Source organism: Carassius gibelio, chromosome B3 (genome assembly GCF_023724105.1).
Source record: "Carassius gibelio isolate Cgi1373 ecotype wild population from Czech Republic chromosome B3, carGib1.2-hapl.c, whole genome shotgun sequence".
Taxonomy (NCBI): Eukaryota; Metazoa; Chordata; class Actinopteri; order Cypriniformes; family Cyprinidae; genus Carassius; species Carassius gibelio.
In genome coordinates, this window is record NC_068398.1 from 20,967,224 (window position 1) to 20,985,353 (window position 18,130).

Consider the following 18,130-nt stretch of genomic DNA (forward strand, 5'->3'; position numbering starts at 1 on the left):
TTGGTCAGAACATGTGGAATCCATTTCTGTGAACAGCCATTTGGTGTGGTTTGTATTAATGTTTGTTTGTTTGTGTTTACAGACCTGAAGAGGCTTCTTCCTGCTGTGTTGAGCCCAGACCCCTCAGAGCTCCAGAAGGCCATTGAGGTACAGCTCCTCAGAAGCGCTGTGGGAGCCATCACTGCAGCCAATCACGAACAGGACCAGAAGGTTCTCGCATCGTCCGAGTGAGTAAATAGTCTGAACACAGTACATTTTTTCAAAAAGTTGTGTATGTACTGATGGTGAGTCTACATTTGGGTTTTCGTCTTCAGCACCCTGGTGAAGTACCTGAAACAGACGGGCCGCATCTCTCTGGGTCCCCTGCGTCTCTCCACTCTGATGCTGTCTGACTCCTTGCCCACCCTCAGCACCCTGCAGCTGCACTGTGCCAATGCTCTAGAGAACTCTCTCTGCAACCAGCACCCAGAGGTTTGAGCCACCACATCAAACCTGTGAGCATGCAAATACATTGTCGTGTGTCTTTACCTTTTTAAGAAATCCCTGTTTTTTGTTTTCCTCCCAATAGGACTGCTTAATTCCGCTCTTCAGTGAAGCTTTGACCACCTGCAAGCAGCAGGATGTCCAGCCATGGCTGCATGCTCTCCGATACACCACTTTCCAGCGACAGCTCTTCCAGAAACTCAAAGGTAAGGTCTCCTTCTCTTATGTATTATTATGGCTAATGAATGTGATGTGGCGTCTCTGTTGACTCTGCAATGATTCATCCAGGATCGTCTGCTCCAGTGGACTCTCACTTGATGGAGCTTTGTCTGACTGCGGTGAAATTCGCTCGTAAGCAAGGAAATATCGCCTTGGCCACGCGTCTGCTGAGTCTGTGCAACAAGCCATCAGTGAGTGACTCCGAAGGTCAGGACCTGGTGCAAAGCTTCAGGCAGCTGTCACTAGAGGGCACTGTTGGGGAGAAGTGGGGACCAGAGCTGGAGATCGAGAAGGCTAAAGTTCTGTTTGCTGCTGGCAAGTGCTTCTAAGCTGTTTCAGTCTGATTTGGGCCAGTTCACTTGGTCTTGGTGTTTTTTGACAGTGTGAATGTCTAAGCACTTCTCTGTCTTTTAGGTCAGTCTGGATCTGCTATGGAAATGCTGAGCTCCTGTGCGCTGTCGTACTGTCACTCTGGAAAGTGTGAGCGTGCAGCCTGTCGCTCTGTGCTTACTCTGTGCAAATGGCTTTTGGCCGACTGGAAAGATCTGACTCCTCAACTTAAAATGGTGGTGAAAAGGAACTCTGGTTCTACCAACCTCTCGGCTCTCTCCAAAAACATCTCTGGCCTGTTGGAGCTGCCGCTGGAAGATCAGGGAATGCCACGTATTACAACAGAGACTACAGGTAAGCTTAATGCCAGTGCATTAAACCATGCTATGTATGTCATGAATGGTTGAGGACCAATATGATGATCACATTGCATTCTACAGTGCAGTGTGTATTAGTGTTTGATTAATATTGTCTTTGTTTTTTAGTAATTATCTTGGGGATTTGTTTGTTCTGTTTTCAGTCAGTGTTGGTGTTGGGGAGCCAGACTTCGTCCTTGGCCAGTTGTACCAGCTCTCAACTACTCAAGCTCCTGAAGTGGCCAAATCATGGGCTGCTCTGGCCAGCTGGGCGTACAGATGGGGCAGGAAGGTTGTGGACAATGCCAGGTATTTTTCTCTATAAAGTTGCTAATGTTAGTTAAAAAAAAAAAACAAGTGATATGCTCATACTGATGTTTGGTGTTTATTCTTTCTGTTGATAGTCAAGGAGAAGGGGTTCCTTTGCTGCTTGGAGAGAAGAAAGAAATCGAGGACTTGCTCCCAGCAGGCACTAGTGATGAGGACAAAGAGACCATTTTCGGCATTTTGGGTCAGGCCATGTGTCGCCCAGCTGGAATTCAGGTTATGGAGTTCACAGTTTGTAAATGAGCCGGAATCAGTGTTTTTCATACTGTGGCACACTGCACATTATGGAAATGTAATACTAGAAAAGTCGTTTTATTCAAACATACTGTAGTTTAAGAGATTGGGGTTGGAGCTTTTTTCTTTTCTTCCATTGGTGTTTTTGAAGGAGACCTTTTATGGCCAAAATGTTAGTTTTTGTATACAAAAAAAAAACACAATCCTGTGAATGTTACTCCACTCCACAAAACTGAGATCTATTTTACAAATGAAAATCTTTTGGAATGCTATGTTTTACTTCCATTTTTGATTGATTTAAACTGTGCATTTAAAATAAACATCTCAATTTCTTTAAAGATATTTTACCTTGTAGATTTGTGCCTGGATGTTAATGCTGATGTTCATTTATCTGCGATGGGGATGTGAATAGTTCTGGTTTTGTGCAGGATGAGGACATGGCCTTGCAGAATGAAGAGGATGATGAGGACGACATGGTGGATGTGATCGTCCGACAGCTGTTGGGTGCCTGTCCGTGGCTGTCTGAGGTGCAGGACACTGTGACCGATGGGCTGATTGGGGTGTGGAGGAGAGTGGTTGACCGAATCTTCAGCCTGTACCGGGTCTCCTGCAGAGCATACTTCACCTTCCTCAAACTCAACGCTGGGCAGGTCAGAGGATTCCTCCTCTAATGTTAACACGGTGATACATTTCTAAAACAGAAATCGATCAAATATCTTTGTGTCTTGATTATCAGGTGCCCATAGATGAAGATGACCCCAAGCTGCTGCTGAACAACCAGTGCAGCAAACAGAGCAGCGATGATGTCATTGTCATGGCAACCCTCCGTCTGCTGCGTCTGCTTGTGAAGCATGCTGGGGAATTAAGAGAGGGTCTGGAGCATGGCCTGGCATCCACCCCCACTGCACCCTGGAGAGGTAAGAACTTGAACATGGATACAGTAATGAACTCTTTACATCATGTAGATAGTTATTTCTGTTCATGCAATATTAATATCTCTGTTTTCTCTCTAGGTATCATTCCTCAGTTATTCTCCAGACTAAATCACCCTGAGGCTTACATCCGCCAGAGCATCTGCAGCCTGCTGTGCAGAGTCGCCCAAGATTCACCCCACCTTATCCTCTACCCTGCCATTGTTGGATCCATCTCACTTGGTGGAGAGGCTCAGGCTGCAGGTACATGCTGTATTTCCAGACGGGGACATCCCGGCTACCTTAGGCCATGTGTCCACCGAAGCATGGGCATAAACATTTTTAGCCAGATGAAAGAAAGGAAGAAGAAAAATGTCGTTTTCGTCTCTTCTAGGTAATAAGCTGCCGTCGTCCCTGCCAACCCTTCTTGGGAACATGCAGGGAGAGGCTCTTTGTGGAGGTGAGAGCGAGACGGGCAGCGGGCCGACTTCTCAGGAGAGCAGCCGCGGGGAAGACATGATGTATTCTAGCGAAGACCAAGCCATGATGCAGGACTGCTACAGCAAGATCGTAGACAAGCTCTCTTCTGCCAACCCCACCATGGTGCTACAGGTATTACAGAAAGGACTCTGCTGTTCTGTAAGTGTCTGTTTGTGTTAATGGCCATTGTGTTTAAGAGTTGTTTTGTTGAACCTTGCGTGTGCAGGTGCAGTTGTTGGTGGGCGAGCTGAGGAGGGTCACTCTGCTCTGGGACGAGCTCTGGCTGGGGGTCTTGCAGCAGCAACACATGCACGTTCTGCGCAGGATCCAACAGCTGGAGGACGAGGTGAAAAGAGTTCAGAACAACAACACTCTGCGCAAGTAAGTCACGACCCTGGAAATCAATATAGAAGGAGAAACTTAATTAGTGAGTGACTCGTGCCTCTTGGAAAATCATTTAAATTCTCAATCTCTTGTGGTTTAGGGATGAGAAGGTGGCCATTATGAGAGAGAAGCACTCGGCTCTGATGAAGCCTGTGGTTTTTGCCCTGGATCACGTACGCAGCATCACGGCTGCTCCGGCGGAGACTCCTCACGAGGCGTGGTTTCAGGAGACGTACGGAGAGGCCATCCAAAATGCTCTAGAGAGACTGAGGAGCCCTCTTAATCCAGCCAATCCTGCCAGCAGCTGGGTGCCCTTCAAACAGGTCAGGACAGCTGTGTGCATAAGTGAACCGCTGATATGCATGCTGTGCATTTTAGCTTTTGTAATCCTACCCCTTTCTGTCACAGATCATGCTGAGCTTGCAGCAAAGGGCACAAAAGCGGGCTAGTTACCTCCTGCAGCTAGATGAGATCAGCCCCCGCCTGACTGCCATGAGCAACACAGAGATGGCTCTGCCAGGGGAGGTGTCTGCTACAGACGCAGTCACTATCCAGAGCGTAGGCAATACCATCACCATCCTGCCCACTAAAACCAAGCCCAAGAAGCTCTACTTCCTAGGCTCTGATGGCAGAAATTATCCTTACCTATTCAAAGGTATGAGTTTTAAACGTGTCTAAAAGCATCACCAAAAACTCGTTTCAAAGACTTTAGTTCTTCTTCAAACACAAACATATTACTTGAGATTTGTCCCTCCTTTTTAAAGTCCATTCCCACTAAAACTATTAAAGGCACTGTAAAAGTAATCCATTTAAATTGAGCAGTTAATTATTTTTGTGTGAATTATTCTATTTAATACATGCTATGTAAACATTATCTTTGCGTTTTAGGACTGGAGGACTTGCATTTGGATGAGAGGATCATGCAGTTTTTGTCTATCGTCAACACCATGTTCACTAAAGTGAATCAGCAGGAGAGCCCAAGGTTTCACGCCCGTCATTATTCTGTCACCCCGCTGGGCACCAGATCAGGCCTCATCCAGTGGGTGGATGGAGCCACTCCTCTGTTCGGTCTGTACAAACGCTGGCAACAGCGTGAGGCTGTGCTCCAAGCGCAGAAGGTGAGAGGGAAAATTAGCATAGAATGCTTCAGAAATATTGTTTTACCTAACACTTTTTGTAAGGCCATTTGTTGCATAAAAACTCAGATCATTTTTAAAAGTAAAATATGCAAATAAAAAATCCCAGTTGTCACTTTCAGTTGATGTAAATAATGCAGACCTATTTACTGGCTTCCCTTTCGGTGAAGGAAGATTTAAAAATTCTGACCAAATCTTGTACCTTTTTTAAATGTAGGCACAGGACTCCTTCCAGCAACCTCCGAATCTTCCCATGGTTCCACGGCCAAGTGAGCTCTATTACAGTAAGATCAGTCCTGCCTTAAAGGCTGTCGGGCTCAGTTTGGATGTGTCGCGCCGTGACTGGCCATTGAGTGTCATGAGTGACGTTCTCCGAGAGCTGATGGAGGCTACACCTCCTAACCTCTTGGCAAAGGAGCTGTGGTGCTCCTGTACCACCCCCAGTGAGTGGTGGAGTGTGACTCAGGTCAGAGGAACCACTATTCACATGTGCTACCTATGTTCAGCGGAGTGTAAGAGCCTTACACTAGAATTAACCAATCTTGTGCGTCTCATTTAGTCTTATGCCAGATCCACCGCTGTAATGTCAATGGTGGGATACATCATTGGATTAGGAGATCGTCATCTCGACAATGTGCTGATAGATATGACGACTGGTGAGGTGGTACACATTGACTACAACGTCTGCTTTGAGAAGGGTGAGTGCTTGTTTACTTGAGAATGACTCAAAACATACTTCATTTGGCATAGACATTTACATACCTCGTCATCCTAACAGGAAAAAGCCTGAGAGTACCAGAGAAGGTTCCTTTCCGTATGACACACAACATTGAGACCGCTTTGGGGGTCACTGGGGTGGAGGGCATCTTTAAACTGTCCTGTGAACAGGTAAGAATGAGATTCCTCATGAATGGGAATGATTCATTTAATGTTTAATTTAGAGCATGCATATACATTTGAACGGTGTCCTTTCTCCTTCAGGTCATCCAGATAATGCGCCGTGGTAGAGAGACCCTCTTGACTCTTTTGGAGGCGTTTGTCTATGACCCGCTGGTGGACTGGACAGCAGGTGGCGAGGTGGGCTTTGCGGGGGCTGTGTATGGAGGTGGTGGTCAGCAAGCAGAGAACAAGCAGAGCAAGAGAGAGATGGAGCGAGACATCACACGCAGCCTCTTCTCCTCCCGTGTGGCTGAGATTAAGGTGAGAATTTTAATAAATAATGAATTTCTTCAACACTCCTGCTGCATGACATTGGTTGGGTAAGAAGGTATTCAATCCTCAAACTGTTGCCCCTGGTTGAGCCATGTTGTATATCACATATTTAGGGGAACCAAACTACTGATTAATTAAGCTTGGATGCAACATCAAAAAAATTGTCTTGTCTTGTCCGCTTTGTCTGCATGTATGAATTACACCCAATTAGAGCAATTTGAACTATATCTAAATCTCAACTGTCTGATTTATTTCAGTACAAAATAAAAAGGTGGATTTACAAGTGCACAGCTTTATCTGCATACATGCAGTATGCTTACATGGAGTGATCATATAGCAGTTCTCAACTGCTTTGGTACTTGTATTAGTCACAAAATGAAAATGGTATTATCGCACAGGTCTAATATGCTAAATGCCATAGTAAGGCATGAAGATGTTGTGTATGTGTATAATACCTATTAACATTGTTCTTTCTAAAGCTGCTGTGAAACTATGTATTGTGAAAAGTGCAATACAATTTTTTTGTTTTTGTTTTGTGTGTATATATAGGTGAACTGGTTCAAGAACCGTGATGAGATGACTGGAGTGCTGCCGCAGGTGGATGAGGCAGTGGATGAGTACCTAAACCTGCAGGAGCAGCTCACTCAAGTGGAGAAAGTGCAGGGCAAGCTGCTGGAGGAGATGGAGTTCCTGGAGGGAGCCGACACCAGAGCAGATCATCCCATCCACTCCCTGGAGCATAGGTCAGCAGACGAGACCATAAAGAAATCATGTTCAGCCGGTCACAATTATAGCTTGATCGTGTAATAGTGTAGATTTGATGGGACAAATTAGAAGTTCTTTCTCCCATCTCTTTCTAGATACTCGGAGCACACTCAGTTGCAGTCCAGGCAGAGAACTGTACAGGATGCTATTCAGGGGAAGTTGTCGGATCTGGATCAGTGCATCTCTCAGTATCATGCTGCCTTCGCCAGTCTAGAGGCCACCCAGCTTGCCAGTCTCCTCCAGGAGATCAGTAGCCCTATTGATTTAGGTGCAGATCATTTTGTCTGTCTTTTACAGAATATTAACTGAAGTTTAATGAGAAGCAAAAGGAGCTCTTGCAAGCTTCTAATTTGTTCCTTTGGTCTGTGTAAACTGCAGGTCCACCTAGCTACGTGCCAGCAACTTCTTTCTTGCAGAATGCAGGCCAGGCACATCTTATTAGCCAGTGTGAGGCGCTGGAGGCGGAGGTGAGCGCTCTGTTACAGCAGCGGCGCTCTCAGCTGCGTGGCTGTCTCGAGCACCTGCACAGCTATGCCACCGTGGCCTTGCTGTACCCCCGTGCAGTGCTGCTCAGACACAGGGTTCACACGTGGAAACAGTGGATGGAGGAGCTGGTGTGTGACCTGACCGTGGATCACTGCCAGACCATCTACCACCAGTAAGAGCAACTACTGATTGTGTCTCCAGTTCACACTCTTTGGCTGCTTTTCCAGCAGTAATTGGTCAAACGTCACATAATAAATAGCAATAGCATTTTATTATTGCGTTACCGATCAAAAGTATGGTGTTGGTAAGATTTTTAAAATGTTTTTAAAAGAAGTCTCATGCTCACCCAGGCTGCATTCATTTGATCAAAAGTACTGTGAAATAGTAATATTATGAAATAATATTATTAGTAGTAATATTATATTATTTAAGCTTTTTATCCTGAATAAGTGTTAAAAAAAAAAAAAAAAAAAAACTGAACCCAAACTTTTGAATGTATATAAAGGTTCTCATGCCCTGGAAAAATCAATCATGCATTTTTATTAACAGTTATCATTTTTACATGATTGCATGTAAAATTTGCATTTTTAAAATGGATTTTTCCGTGTCCTTTTAATAAATTTGATATCATAATACCTCTTTTCTTTTCAGATATGAAATGCAGTTTGCACCCCAGCCCCCTCCTGCCTCATGTCAGTTCCTGTCTAGCATCGAGATGGCGCTGCAGCACCACGCAGCAGAAACCAACACCCGGCTGCTGCGGCAGGTAGAGCGTCTGAAGGCAGAGGGTGCTGGTGTTGCCATTTGTGAGGAGCAGCTGCAGGAGATCGAGCGCTGCATCAAGGTTTTCCTGCACGAGGACGCCGAGCTCGGGTCCTTCAGCCTGGCCGGCATCGTCGTCTCTGCCCTCTGTGCCCTCACCAGGTCTGAGTCTGTGGCTTTAAAAAAAACTACAAGAAAGTAAAAATCTTCATTTGTTGCTGAAATGATTTACTGGCCTTTTTTTTCCCCCAGTGATCTTAAAGAATTAGAGAATTCAGTGTTTGTGTGCTTTGCAGGCGTAACCTGGTGATGGAGGGAGCTGCAGCCAGTGCCGGAGAGCAGCTGGTGGAGCTGACGTCCCGTGATGGTGCCTGGTTCCTGGAAGAGCTCTGCAGCATGAGTGGAAACATCACGTGCCTTGTGCAGCTATTGCAGCAGTGCCAGCTTCTGTCACATGACCTGGACATCCTCAGCCTTGCAGAGACTTCGCAAGTTGTCTACCTGGCCAATGGCGTCTACACCTGCCTTCAGGTAATGCTCTCAGTGTTTAATGGTATAAAGTGGTTTCACCGATGGTTTTCCACCCTCTTAAACATTTTTTATTAATATTTGAAGGAGCTCAACACAAACTTCCGTCAGATCATCTTCCCAGAGGCTCTGCGCTGCATGCTGAAGGGAGAAAGTACATTAGAGGCCATGCTAGCGGAGCTGGACGCTCTTATCGATCAGTGTGCAGATGGGGTTTCGCTGCAGGGACTGGGGGACGTTCTGCAGGCTCACCTTCGTAACACCGCCATGGGCCTAGAGGAAGATCCAGATGACCACTATCTGGATATCACCAGGTAACATGGCAAATAGAAAGATTTACGAAGGAGTAGGTAATGTTATTGTATTTGTATGGACTGAACTGTGTTTTGTGTCAGGGTTCTGCGAGCCCAGTACTCCGAACTGATCCAGCCACGCTGTATGGAGAGCTCCGGGCAGGAAACGCCCAAGATGAGTGCCGGTCAGATGTTGCTGGTAGCGTTTGATGGCATGTTTGCCCAGCTGGAGACTGCTTTTGGACTTCTGATTGACAAGGTAAACATACTGATTTGTAAAGCATTGTAGTTTGTAATTCATGTTTGGATAGAGGTGTAACATTGTCTAAGGTCATCTCCAGATCTCTATCAGATCTTTTGTTTTTTTGCTCATCTTGAGAAATATATGTACACACAAAACCATGAAACCATCACAAAATGATGTAGTATACATGCTAGACCAGTATGTGGCGCTGTAATTCTGCCACAGAGATGCACTTAAAACAGAGAAGACGACTTGGACTATGTGGATAAACCTTTGGCGCTGTATACAAACAAACATGAAATGATGCGTTTATTAATCTGTGTTAATGGATAGACAGTCGTTTCGTGTTTGTTCATGTTTTTGTTGTGGGTAAATGAAGTAGCAGTGTCTGACCAGGGTCTAGACGTAGGGTGATGAAATCATTGTTTCACTAAATATATGGATTGGCTGTATGCACGAAAACAGTGTCCTTTTCAGATTGATCCACTCGGACAGATCCACCCGGGCTGAAACACCAGTGCGATGCTAAATTTTTAAAGATACAATTAAATGCGTCTGTGTGTAGATGGCCTAATATTTGACCACCTCAGTCTGTAGTACACTTTAGATGTCCTGTATGATTAATCAAATACAGATATAAGAGATTTTTTTTTCTTTTTTGTCAGTTTGAGGAGTATACACATCAGTTAAACACCGTATGGATTAGAGCATTAACACTAATTACATTATAGTTATAATTAGGGAGGCACTGAATGTTTGCAGAAAATAGCAACAACAAAAAAAAATCTGGGGGAATATCTGCACTGAAACTGCTACTCGTCAGTTGCTCAGAAACATTTTATTTTTACAAGGCATGTGACAATGTGATGCGTGCAACAAACGTCTTCCCAAGTTGGTAACGAGAATCATTTATGAATCTGCTGTTGTCAGCACTGAAGGTCTTCCTGTGGGTTTCCACCAAAATAAAAGCTGAGAAAAAGCAAGAACTCCATCAACATTCACCATTTAATTCAAGCAATGGTGAAAAAATTGGCTAAATACATGGGGAGGAAAAACGTGAAGGAGCTTCGGCCAAAAAAAAGTTCATTTCGTGATTTGTAATATATTTGAGTTAATAATATTAAGTGTGTTCTTATTTAATAGAATAAAACTTTTTTTTTTATGCTATTATTATTGTGTATTCATATTGAATGGTGTTCCATGTAAGCAACAATTTGTGACTGCAAATGCCTGAAGTGGAAAGAGTTGAATAAGAAAAGAGCTGACTATGGCTATGAGCGTGGTCAGGTTTTTCTTCTGTTTTTGTCCCTAGCTAATCACATGCCTGAGATGTTTATTAGATTAGAGTTCTGTCTAAATGAATCCTGTTCTCCCTCTAGCTGAACTCTATGGATGTGCCTGCTGCCTGGAGAAAGGTGGATGTGATCCGGGAGTCCAGAGCTACACAGGTCCATTTCTTTGATAATGTGCAGACCAGGCAGGTCTTGGAGGAAATCTTCTTCCTGAAGAGACTCCAGACCATCCGAGACTTCTTCCGTCTGTGCGGATCATTTGCACAGACGCTATCTGGTAAACATCTGCTTGACAGTTTCTCAATGTTTTCTCAATATTAGCAATGACACATTAATAAAGTAAGAAATACAAAGTAGTATGTCATTGTGCAGAATCTGGCTTTTTGTTAGACACTTATTTTTCTAACAGGAGCATGTCCTACACCCACTGATGAGCCTCCACCCTCAAATGGCCCAGTAGCTATAGTGAAACCCATGTATCGGGGCTCCACTGTAGTGAGTGAAGACCAGATGATGCGGCCCATCAAAGCCTTCACAGCAGATTTTGTGAGGCAGATGCTGATGGGGCTCCCCACCCAGGCTCTGGGCCTGGCCATCTGCAGCGCTCTCAGTGCCCTCGGCATGGATCTCATCGGTCAGGTGGAGGCCAAGGACTTCGGCGCTGAGGGGAAGGTTTCTCTGGATGACCTGTGCAAGAAAGCAGTAGAGCAGGGGGTGCAGGCAGGACGGATATCCCAGCTGCTGCTCAACAGGGCTACAGTGCTGGCCAGCTCCTACGACACGGCCTGGAAAAAACTGGACCTGGTACGACGTCTGGAAGTCAGCATCGAAGCCTGTAAGGTCAGCCTGCAGAGGACTCAGCTTCACATCGCCATGTTCCAGGTATGAACCATGCCTCCGTTTACAAAAAAAACATTTCATGGGTTGTGGCTGTGAAGTTCTAGTGAAACTTGGTGTGCAAAAAAAAAACAGGTGTAGGATACATTGTCAATAATCAGAGTCACTTTAAAACCAAGCAGATTTTCGTTGGTCAGCGCAGCAGATTTGTAGGATCTCACACATGAAATTTTCTGAAGCATCAGTAAATGTGTCCTTCACCTTCTGCTCTCTCTCATCAGTGGCAGCATGAGGACATTCTCGGTGCGAGGACGCAGCCCATGACGGTCAGTCCGCCGCCTCGCTCCATCATCCTGAGCAACATGAAGAAGAAGCTCTACAAACTCAGTCAGGACGACGCTTCTATTGGCGGTGTCCAGGTTAATGCCGTCGCATGTTTTGGAAAACGTGTCAAAAGTTAAATGGAAACCTTTTCATCTAAAATGTTGGGTTTTGTGTTGCAGGAGAAGTTGGCAAGTCTAGAGGGCAGCATAGAGCAGAGGCTGAAGTGGGCCGGTGGCGCAAACCCTGCACTCGCCCCAGTGCTGCAGGACTTTGAGGCCACTATAGCAGAACGCCGTGCCATGGTGATGAAGGAGAGTCAGCGTGCCAACCAGGTTACTTTTCTCTGCAGCACCATTCTCAACTTCGAAGGTCTGCGTACCCGCACTCCAGAAGCCTTGAACATGGATGCTACACTGTTTGAACTTGTGAAACGATGCCAGGCCACCTGCTCCTACGCTGCCCAGTTCAGCACCTCCGTTTCCTCTCTGGAACTTCAGCTGCTGCATAGACTGGTGAGGCTGGGTGTTAAAATGTGCTTTTTTTGTTATTCTGTCTACTAGGGGTGGTACGATCGGGGTTTTTGAGGCCGATCACCAGAAGCAATATCTGCCGATACGATCACCGATGCCGATCTTTTTATAAATGATCCTTATCGTGTATAATTGTTTATAGTGTTGATCCAATCAATATATTTAGACATTTTTTCAGCGCCTGAATTTCATTTTTGAGGTTGAATTTCCCTCTTTAGTGACTCTTGAGAAGGGGGTGTTCGTAATCGGTGCAGAAGCAGCTGGTGCTCACTGTGCTTTCACACAGGAGTCTGCAACTGATCCGTGGCTGTTTCCTGCACACAACATTTATCTGTCATTTTGATTTAGAATCCAAACATTGTTACTGAAAATGCTTTTTCAGCACTGTGATTTTTTTTATTATTTTTTTTATTACACAGAACCGTAAGTCTTTCATAGACGCGTTTAAATGCAATAAAAATAAGAAACCGATTATTCAACGCTTTTTACTTTTGCATTTACTTCTAGATTTATAGATTTATATTTTAAGTTGCTCAAGCAAGTGGCAAAACACTTAAGGTACTTTTCTTTATCACAATCATCATCACAAAAATTCTAAATGAAAACTTATAGACAGAAACAGTCCGCTCTACTGCCTTTTCTTTTGATTTAATTGTTTAAATGCTTTATAAATAACTTTTTCCTACCTTCCTACCTGTTATTGCCTTGTTTATCTAAAAGTGCTTTTTTCCTTTAAACCTTGCCAAATAGCCATAGTCTGTTGACTGTGAAACACAGTAGACACAGTGAACGCTTTTATCAGTTAACATGAGCTCAAGAAAAATCTGCTCTGTAAACGTGTGTGTGCACTTCAGAGTGTGCATGAGTGCTTAGTCTCCAGGAGGGCGCACGAGAATGGTTTAAAGAATTTAAAAGAAATGCCTTTTTGTAAACTTTTGTGATAATGCGACACTGTCGCAATCGTGCAAGTGACAATTCCTGTGTCAACTGTGCAGTGTGCAGCTCGCTTATAGTGTGGACCCCATGTGATTTGAAGCCACTTGTGCATTTTGAGAGCGAAAGAGTGCATGCGTAGATTCACTCTCCGTTTTTGTGAAATTATCTCACAGATAGTTCAAATTACTTAATGATGAAATATGAATTGCACCTCACCTTCAGCATTATAATTATTACAATTAAGACAATGTTGTGCCAAACCTCTCACGACATCAGCTTGAAATCGGTTTATGAGATCGGCCTTTATAGAGACCGGTGATCAAATATCCCAAAGAGATTTTCGGCTGATAGTGATCGGTAGTCAATCAATTAAGGCAACCTTTCCTACTATATATAAAACCATTCACAAGTTGGATGTTTTATGATGTCTCATACTCACCAAGTTTGATTTAAAAAAATACAGTAAAAAAAGTGTAATATTATAAAACGTGCCATTAAAGTAACTTCTGTAGTTCCTGTAATGACGACAGCTGAATTTTCAACACAATTACTCCGTTCTAAAGAGAGCTGCGCATCCCTCCAAATCACTTAAACTACTTGTGAATTAAAAAAAAAAACATTTCACCATAATCTGTTGGTGTGGTCAGTTTCTGATTGAAAAGCACTGGGTTGTGTCTTTGCAGAGTGCTGCCATGGATCTGTCCATTGGTGGGCCTGAGTGGCTTGTGTACGCACAGACTCAGCTGACCCAGGAGATGTCCAGTCAGAGAGCCATGCAGGAGGAAAGAGAGCAGCAGCTGGAGAGAGTGACCGAAACCCTGCAGATGCTGGTCGACTCCATTAAAGTCATCCTGTCCAATCACAACCGCCAGCTTGCTGATGTTAAGCACCTCCTGCGTGCCATGGCAAAGGTATATAAGCCTCTGATGCTAAATGCTATATTGGTCACCTTTAACCGCTGACAGTGTTTATAGAATATTTATCCTTTGTGTGCACTCTAATGAGACCTGCTTTTCAATTTGGCAGGATGAGGAAAATGCCCTTGCAGAGGGAGAGGAAGTGACTTATGAGGGTAGTGTGCGTCAGTTCCTGTCCGAATACAAAGCATGGCAGGACAATGTGCAGATAGTGCTTTTCACAGTAGTGCAAGCTACAGGTCAACCACGCAGCCAAGAGCAGGTTGAGCTGCTGCAGGAGATCCCTGCCACCCTGAAGGAGCTAAAGCTTCAGAGCCAGAGGTGAGCAGAACACTATAGACATGAGACATACCAAACTGACAAAACACTTTAAAGACAGACATCCAGATCAAATCAAAGGGTTCAAGCAGGTTAGTTTCATTGTGTTTCCCATACATTGATTTGTTTGAGGCGGCCGCCACAATATCAAAACTGACCACCACAAATAGATTTTCCAAAAGGCTTTGACATTGTTGAATAATCACATGAGCACTGTACGTATCAAAGTCGACACCCAGTGCGGGTGTTTTTATATCACTGTAATTCTGAAGGGAACCGAAAATGATGGATGTCACTTTCATTTCATCTTGCCTGTAATGCGTGAGCAGCGTTTGTGAGTGCAGGCTCAGTGCTTAATTGATTACAGCCATTCCCAGGGAAACTTCTCTCGCTCAAGGCCTCCTGCTGGCAGAGAATTAATTTGCATATAAAAAGTGAAAGTGACGTGACATTCAGCCAGGTATGGTGACCCATACTCAGAATTTGTGCTCTGCATTTAACCCATCCGAAATGCACACACACAGAGCAGTGAACACACACACACACACTGTGAAAACACACCCGGAGCAGTGGGTATATATATGCCACCACAAATAGTGCTGTAATAGTCTGTTATGAATATTATTAAATATTTTATTTTGAATGTCAGGTTGAAATAAATGCTGTTATTGGAGTATTTAACCGTTAGCATAAGTGAGGTTAATGCTAATAGAATTTGCATTAGAATGAAGTTTATTTATTAACTATTTAATGCTCATATAACTTTTATTAAGGTTAAAAAAACAGGATGACACATTTACTTTTTTTACACACCAGATGCTTTTAAATGAATTGTAAAATATGCAGGCTAGGGAATGTAGAAATGGTTAACATGGTGTCATATCAGTCAGAAAAGCAGTTCTGGGCTTATTTTTATTAACTAACTTAGTAACTAACTAACTTATATTTTATTTTTTAAACTAACTTAGTTGTTGTTCCTGATTTTAAATTTCAAAAGCCCTTTTAAATTAAATATGCACAAAGTTTGGATTAAATTATAGTCCAATTTTTTTAATTGGCGTACTTTTGTGTTTTGCTTTGGTACCGAGAACTGTGGAGTTTCACTGGTATTGGTACCAAAATTCTGACATTTTGGGATGTGACACCATTAGAACGCAACTTGTAATGCTTCAGGATTTCTTTTTTCTTAGCATCTACAATGGCTTGGTGAGCTTCGCCTCTCCTCTTGTCACTGAGAGAGGAAGTGACTGTGCAAGTCCCACTTCCACCGTCCAGACCAGCTTTGCTGCTGGTAAGTTTAAGATCTAGCTTTGGTTCTTTCATGGTGTTTTTTTTTTTCTTCCTCTGTTGGTGATTTGAGTTTGGTCTCTCTGTCTGTCTCTCTGTCTCTCTCTCTCTCTCTCTCTCTCTCTCTCTCTCGGTCACTATAGCAGTGCGCTGCAGTGGGGTGAAGACCCAGCCTGACAGCATGTCTCAGAATGCACGCAAAGCTCTTCCTCGAAACTTTGGGACCCCGGTGGACACTCCCCCCAGCACTCTGATGATCAACAGTAAAGGACTGGCCCCAAGCCCCAAAAGAGCCGTGCGGGATCCCAAAACTGGAAGAGGTTAGTTGAGATCCAAGTGCCGTCTCAAGAGATCGGTCCGTTTATAAATGTCGCAATTTTAACATTTGTGTGCTTGACCAATATGTGGCTATTTTAAAAGATGCGTATTAAAAGGCACTATTCATCAAATTAATGCTAATCATGCAATTGGTTTAAACATTTTAATTATTATAAACTATTGATTTAAAGACACTCCCATTCAAAAGTTTTGGGGTTTGTAATTTTTGTATTTTTTTGTTTCTCGCTTACCAAATCTGGATTTATTTGAACAAAATTAGTGGTTAAAAGTGGTTTAGAATCTTTAGATCTGCATGTTTGATCTACAAGAACCTATTTTCAGTTATTTTAACCTATAGTTCTATGTTCGCTTGAGGATGAAAAGCACTTCACTGATGTTCACGTTCAGGCAGTTTTAACTTATAACGTTTAAATTACAGTTTGTACTGACAACGAAAATAGGGCCTTTCATTAAAGTCCTCTTATGAAATCAACTTGAAGCTTTACTAAGATCACTGATCAGCAGTTTTTCCTTCAGCCGTGCAAGAGAGGAATTCCTACGCTGTTAGTGTGTGGAAGAGGGTGAAGGCCAAACTGGAAGGGAGAGACGTGGACCCTAACAGGAGAATGAGTGTCACTGAACAGGTGAGCTTTCCTTCCTTATATATACAGCCTTATTGCTGCTGTTTGTTAATGCCATGTATTTTGCTCTTTAAGGTGGATTACGTCATCAAAGAGGCGACAAACTTGGACAACCTGGCGCAGTTGTACGAGGGATGGACAGCATGGGTGTGAACGGGATCCTTGTAGATCACTTTGGTCCAGCGAGGGTAGAAATCCACCGAAATCCACTGGGTCTGGGGCAATGGAGCCACAGAGCACCATGCAGGAAAGTGGGGGGGGTGTAGAGACCCTCCCTCGGACCCACACCGGATCCCCGTAGCACAGCTACACCTGGCGATCCAGCTAACACAACGAAATGGGTCTGCATCTGTTTCCCCCGAGATGTGTGGGGAGCTCACCAAGATGGGGAGGCGGGGTGGGGGGGGGTCTAGGCACACGCGGCTTGAACTACCCCCCCAACCAACCCCTGTATCAACAACAAAATAAATGTCAACTATCAATACAAATAGGATTTGCCACAGGGAAAATTTGCAGGAGACAGTTTATCCACTCTTAGAGCAAAGGTCTGCGGTAATTAGCGACTTTCTAAGACTGCATTTGTGTGAGAGTGGAGGGAAAGGGTATCCAGTCTTGGAGGGGTCTTCTGGCCTCTGTTTTTGGATGGCTCTGGGTCGGGCACGACTTGCGGCTGAGCTGTCTCCTGCTGGAGCGGGTGTGGAGGGCTGTGTGAACAGAAGGCTCATAGGACTCCATTGGAAGCCTTTGGCAGACCTTACAGTTCCTTCTTAACCACAAAAAAATGACCTTTTCCCCTTAAGTATATATAGGAAATGCTGCAAAAATTACTTTTTACTCCTTCACCAACATACTCAATTAAAAGGCAAATTGCAAAGTGGCTTTGTGAACATTTACGGTCACGTGTTTCTGAATATTTGGCACAATGAATGAAGTGCTTGGAGTTGCCAAGTGCTCAGTCTGAGGTCTCTTTGATTTGATCGTTGAGCATGACCCAGGCTCTATATGGTGAGATGTGCGAATCAGTTTCTAAATGCTTTTTTTCTTAGTATTCATCTCTGATCTTGTTTGTGTATTGTAGATTCTTTCTCCCTTTCCTTCTTTGCTATGGATTTAGTCTAGATTGCTCTTCTTTTTTTGACTTGCCTGTGGAAGTGTATCACCGCTGATACATGTCCTCATTAAAGCTTGCATTTTACTGATCTTGACCTAGTTTTACATTTTTAGTGGGAGAAATAAGTAATGGAATAGTGATGTGGTGATGGTTACAATTGTTGTCTCTTAATGGTTTTACTCCACTTTGTTGGTCAAATAAAACTGTAATTAAACCTCTTGGGTCTTTAATAAAGCATTTGCTGTTTTTGTTCATGTTGGTCTGATTTTTACACTTGTTAATTCACACTGTCTATCTTTTGTACTGCAACTTAACCTTGTTCAGGGGCTAGGCTTCATAAAGCAGTGCTGTGACCCCCTTTCAAAAACCAAGTCTGGTAACGTTGCTTAACCTGAGGTTAATGGTAACCCAATGTGGAAAGCCTATTTGTTCTTGAGCATGACACGTTTTGTATTAAATTATTAGCAAA

General features: G+C 43.8%; 1 protein-coding gene across 2 annotated transcripts in view; it reads left to right on the plus strand.

Annotated features, from left to right (window-relative positions):
• LOC127952476 (serine/threonine-protein kinase SMG1) overlaps window positions 1–17,915 on the plus strand; it is a 33,154-nt gene extending 15,239 nt beyond the window's left edge. For both annotated transcript variants that reach the window (XM_052550924.1, XM_052550925.1), the window contains exons 27-62: window positions 83–227; window positions 315–471; window positions 569–689; window positions 772–1,017; window positions 1,117–1,386; window positions 1,553–1,697; window positions 1,793–1,931; window positions 2,378–2,599; window positions 2,686–2,866; window positions 2,963–3,124; window positions 3,255–3,472; window positions 3,567–3,721; window positions 3,825–4,047; window positions 4,133–4,379; window positions 4,613–4,842; window positions 5,078–5,326; window positions 5,420–5,558; window positions 5,639–5,748; window positions 5,842–6,060; window positions 6,622–6,815; window positions 6,933–7,105; window positions 7,216–7,495; window positions 7,975–8,247; window positions 8,382–8,616; window positions 8,701–8,927; window positions 9,009–9,165; window positions 10,530–10,719; window positions 10,852–11,324; window positions 11,561–11,698; window positions 11,783–12,115; window positions 13,753–13,980; window positions 14,096–14,307; window positions 15,495–15,595; window positions 15,735–15,911; window positions 16,447–16,553; window positions 16,626–17,915. In XM_052550924.1, the coding sequence (XP_052406884.1) occupies window positions 83–227; window positions 315–471; window positions 569–689; window positions 772–1,017; window positions 1,117–1,386; window positions 1,553–1,697; window positions 1,793–1,931; window positions 2,378–2,599; window positions 2,686–2,866; window positions 2,963–3,124; window positions 3,255–3,472; window positions 3,567–3,721; window positions 3,825–4,047; window positions 4,133–4,379; window positions 4,613–4,842; window positions 5,078–5,326; window positions 5,420–5,558; window positions 5,639–5,748; window positions 5,842–6,060; window positions 6,622–6,815; window positions 6,933–7,105; window positions 7,216–7,495; window positions 7,975–8,247; window positions 8,382–8,616; window positions 8,701–8,927; window positions 9,009–9,165; window positions 10,530–10,719; window positions 10,852–11,324; window positions 11,561–11,698; window positions 11,783–12,115; window positions 13,753–13,980; window positions 14,096–14,307; window positions 15,495–15,595; window positions 15,735–15,911; window positions 16,447–16,553; window positions 16,626–16,703 (7,154 nt within the window). In that variant the 3' untranslated portion in view covers window positions 16,704–17,915. The remainder of the gene's footprint in view (window positions 1–82; window positions 228–314; window positions 472–568; window positions 690–771; window positions 1,018–1,116; window positions 1,387–1,552; window positions 1,698–1,792; window positions 1,932–2,377; window positions 2,600–2,685; window positions 2,867–2,962; window positions 3,125–3,254; window positions 3,473–3,566; window positions 3,722–3,824; window positions 4,048–4,132; window positions 4,380–4,612; window positions 4,843–5,077; window positions 5,327–5,419; window positions 5,559–5,638; window positions 5,749–5,841; window positions 6,061–6,621; window positions 6,816–6,932; window positions 7,106–7,215; window positions 7,496–7,974; window positions 8,248–8,381; window positions 8,617–8,700; window positions 8,928–9,008; window positions 9,166–10,529; window positions 10,720–10,851; window positions 11,325–11,560; window positions 11,699–11,782; window positions 12,116–13,752; window positions 13,981–14,095; window positions 14,308–15,494; window positions 15,596–15,734; window positions 15,912–16,446; window positions 16,554–16,625) is intronic.
• The last annotated feature ends 215 nt before the right edge of the window (window positions 17,916–18,130 follow it).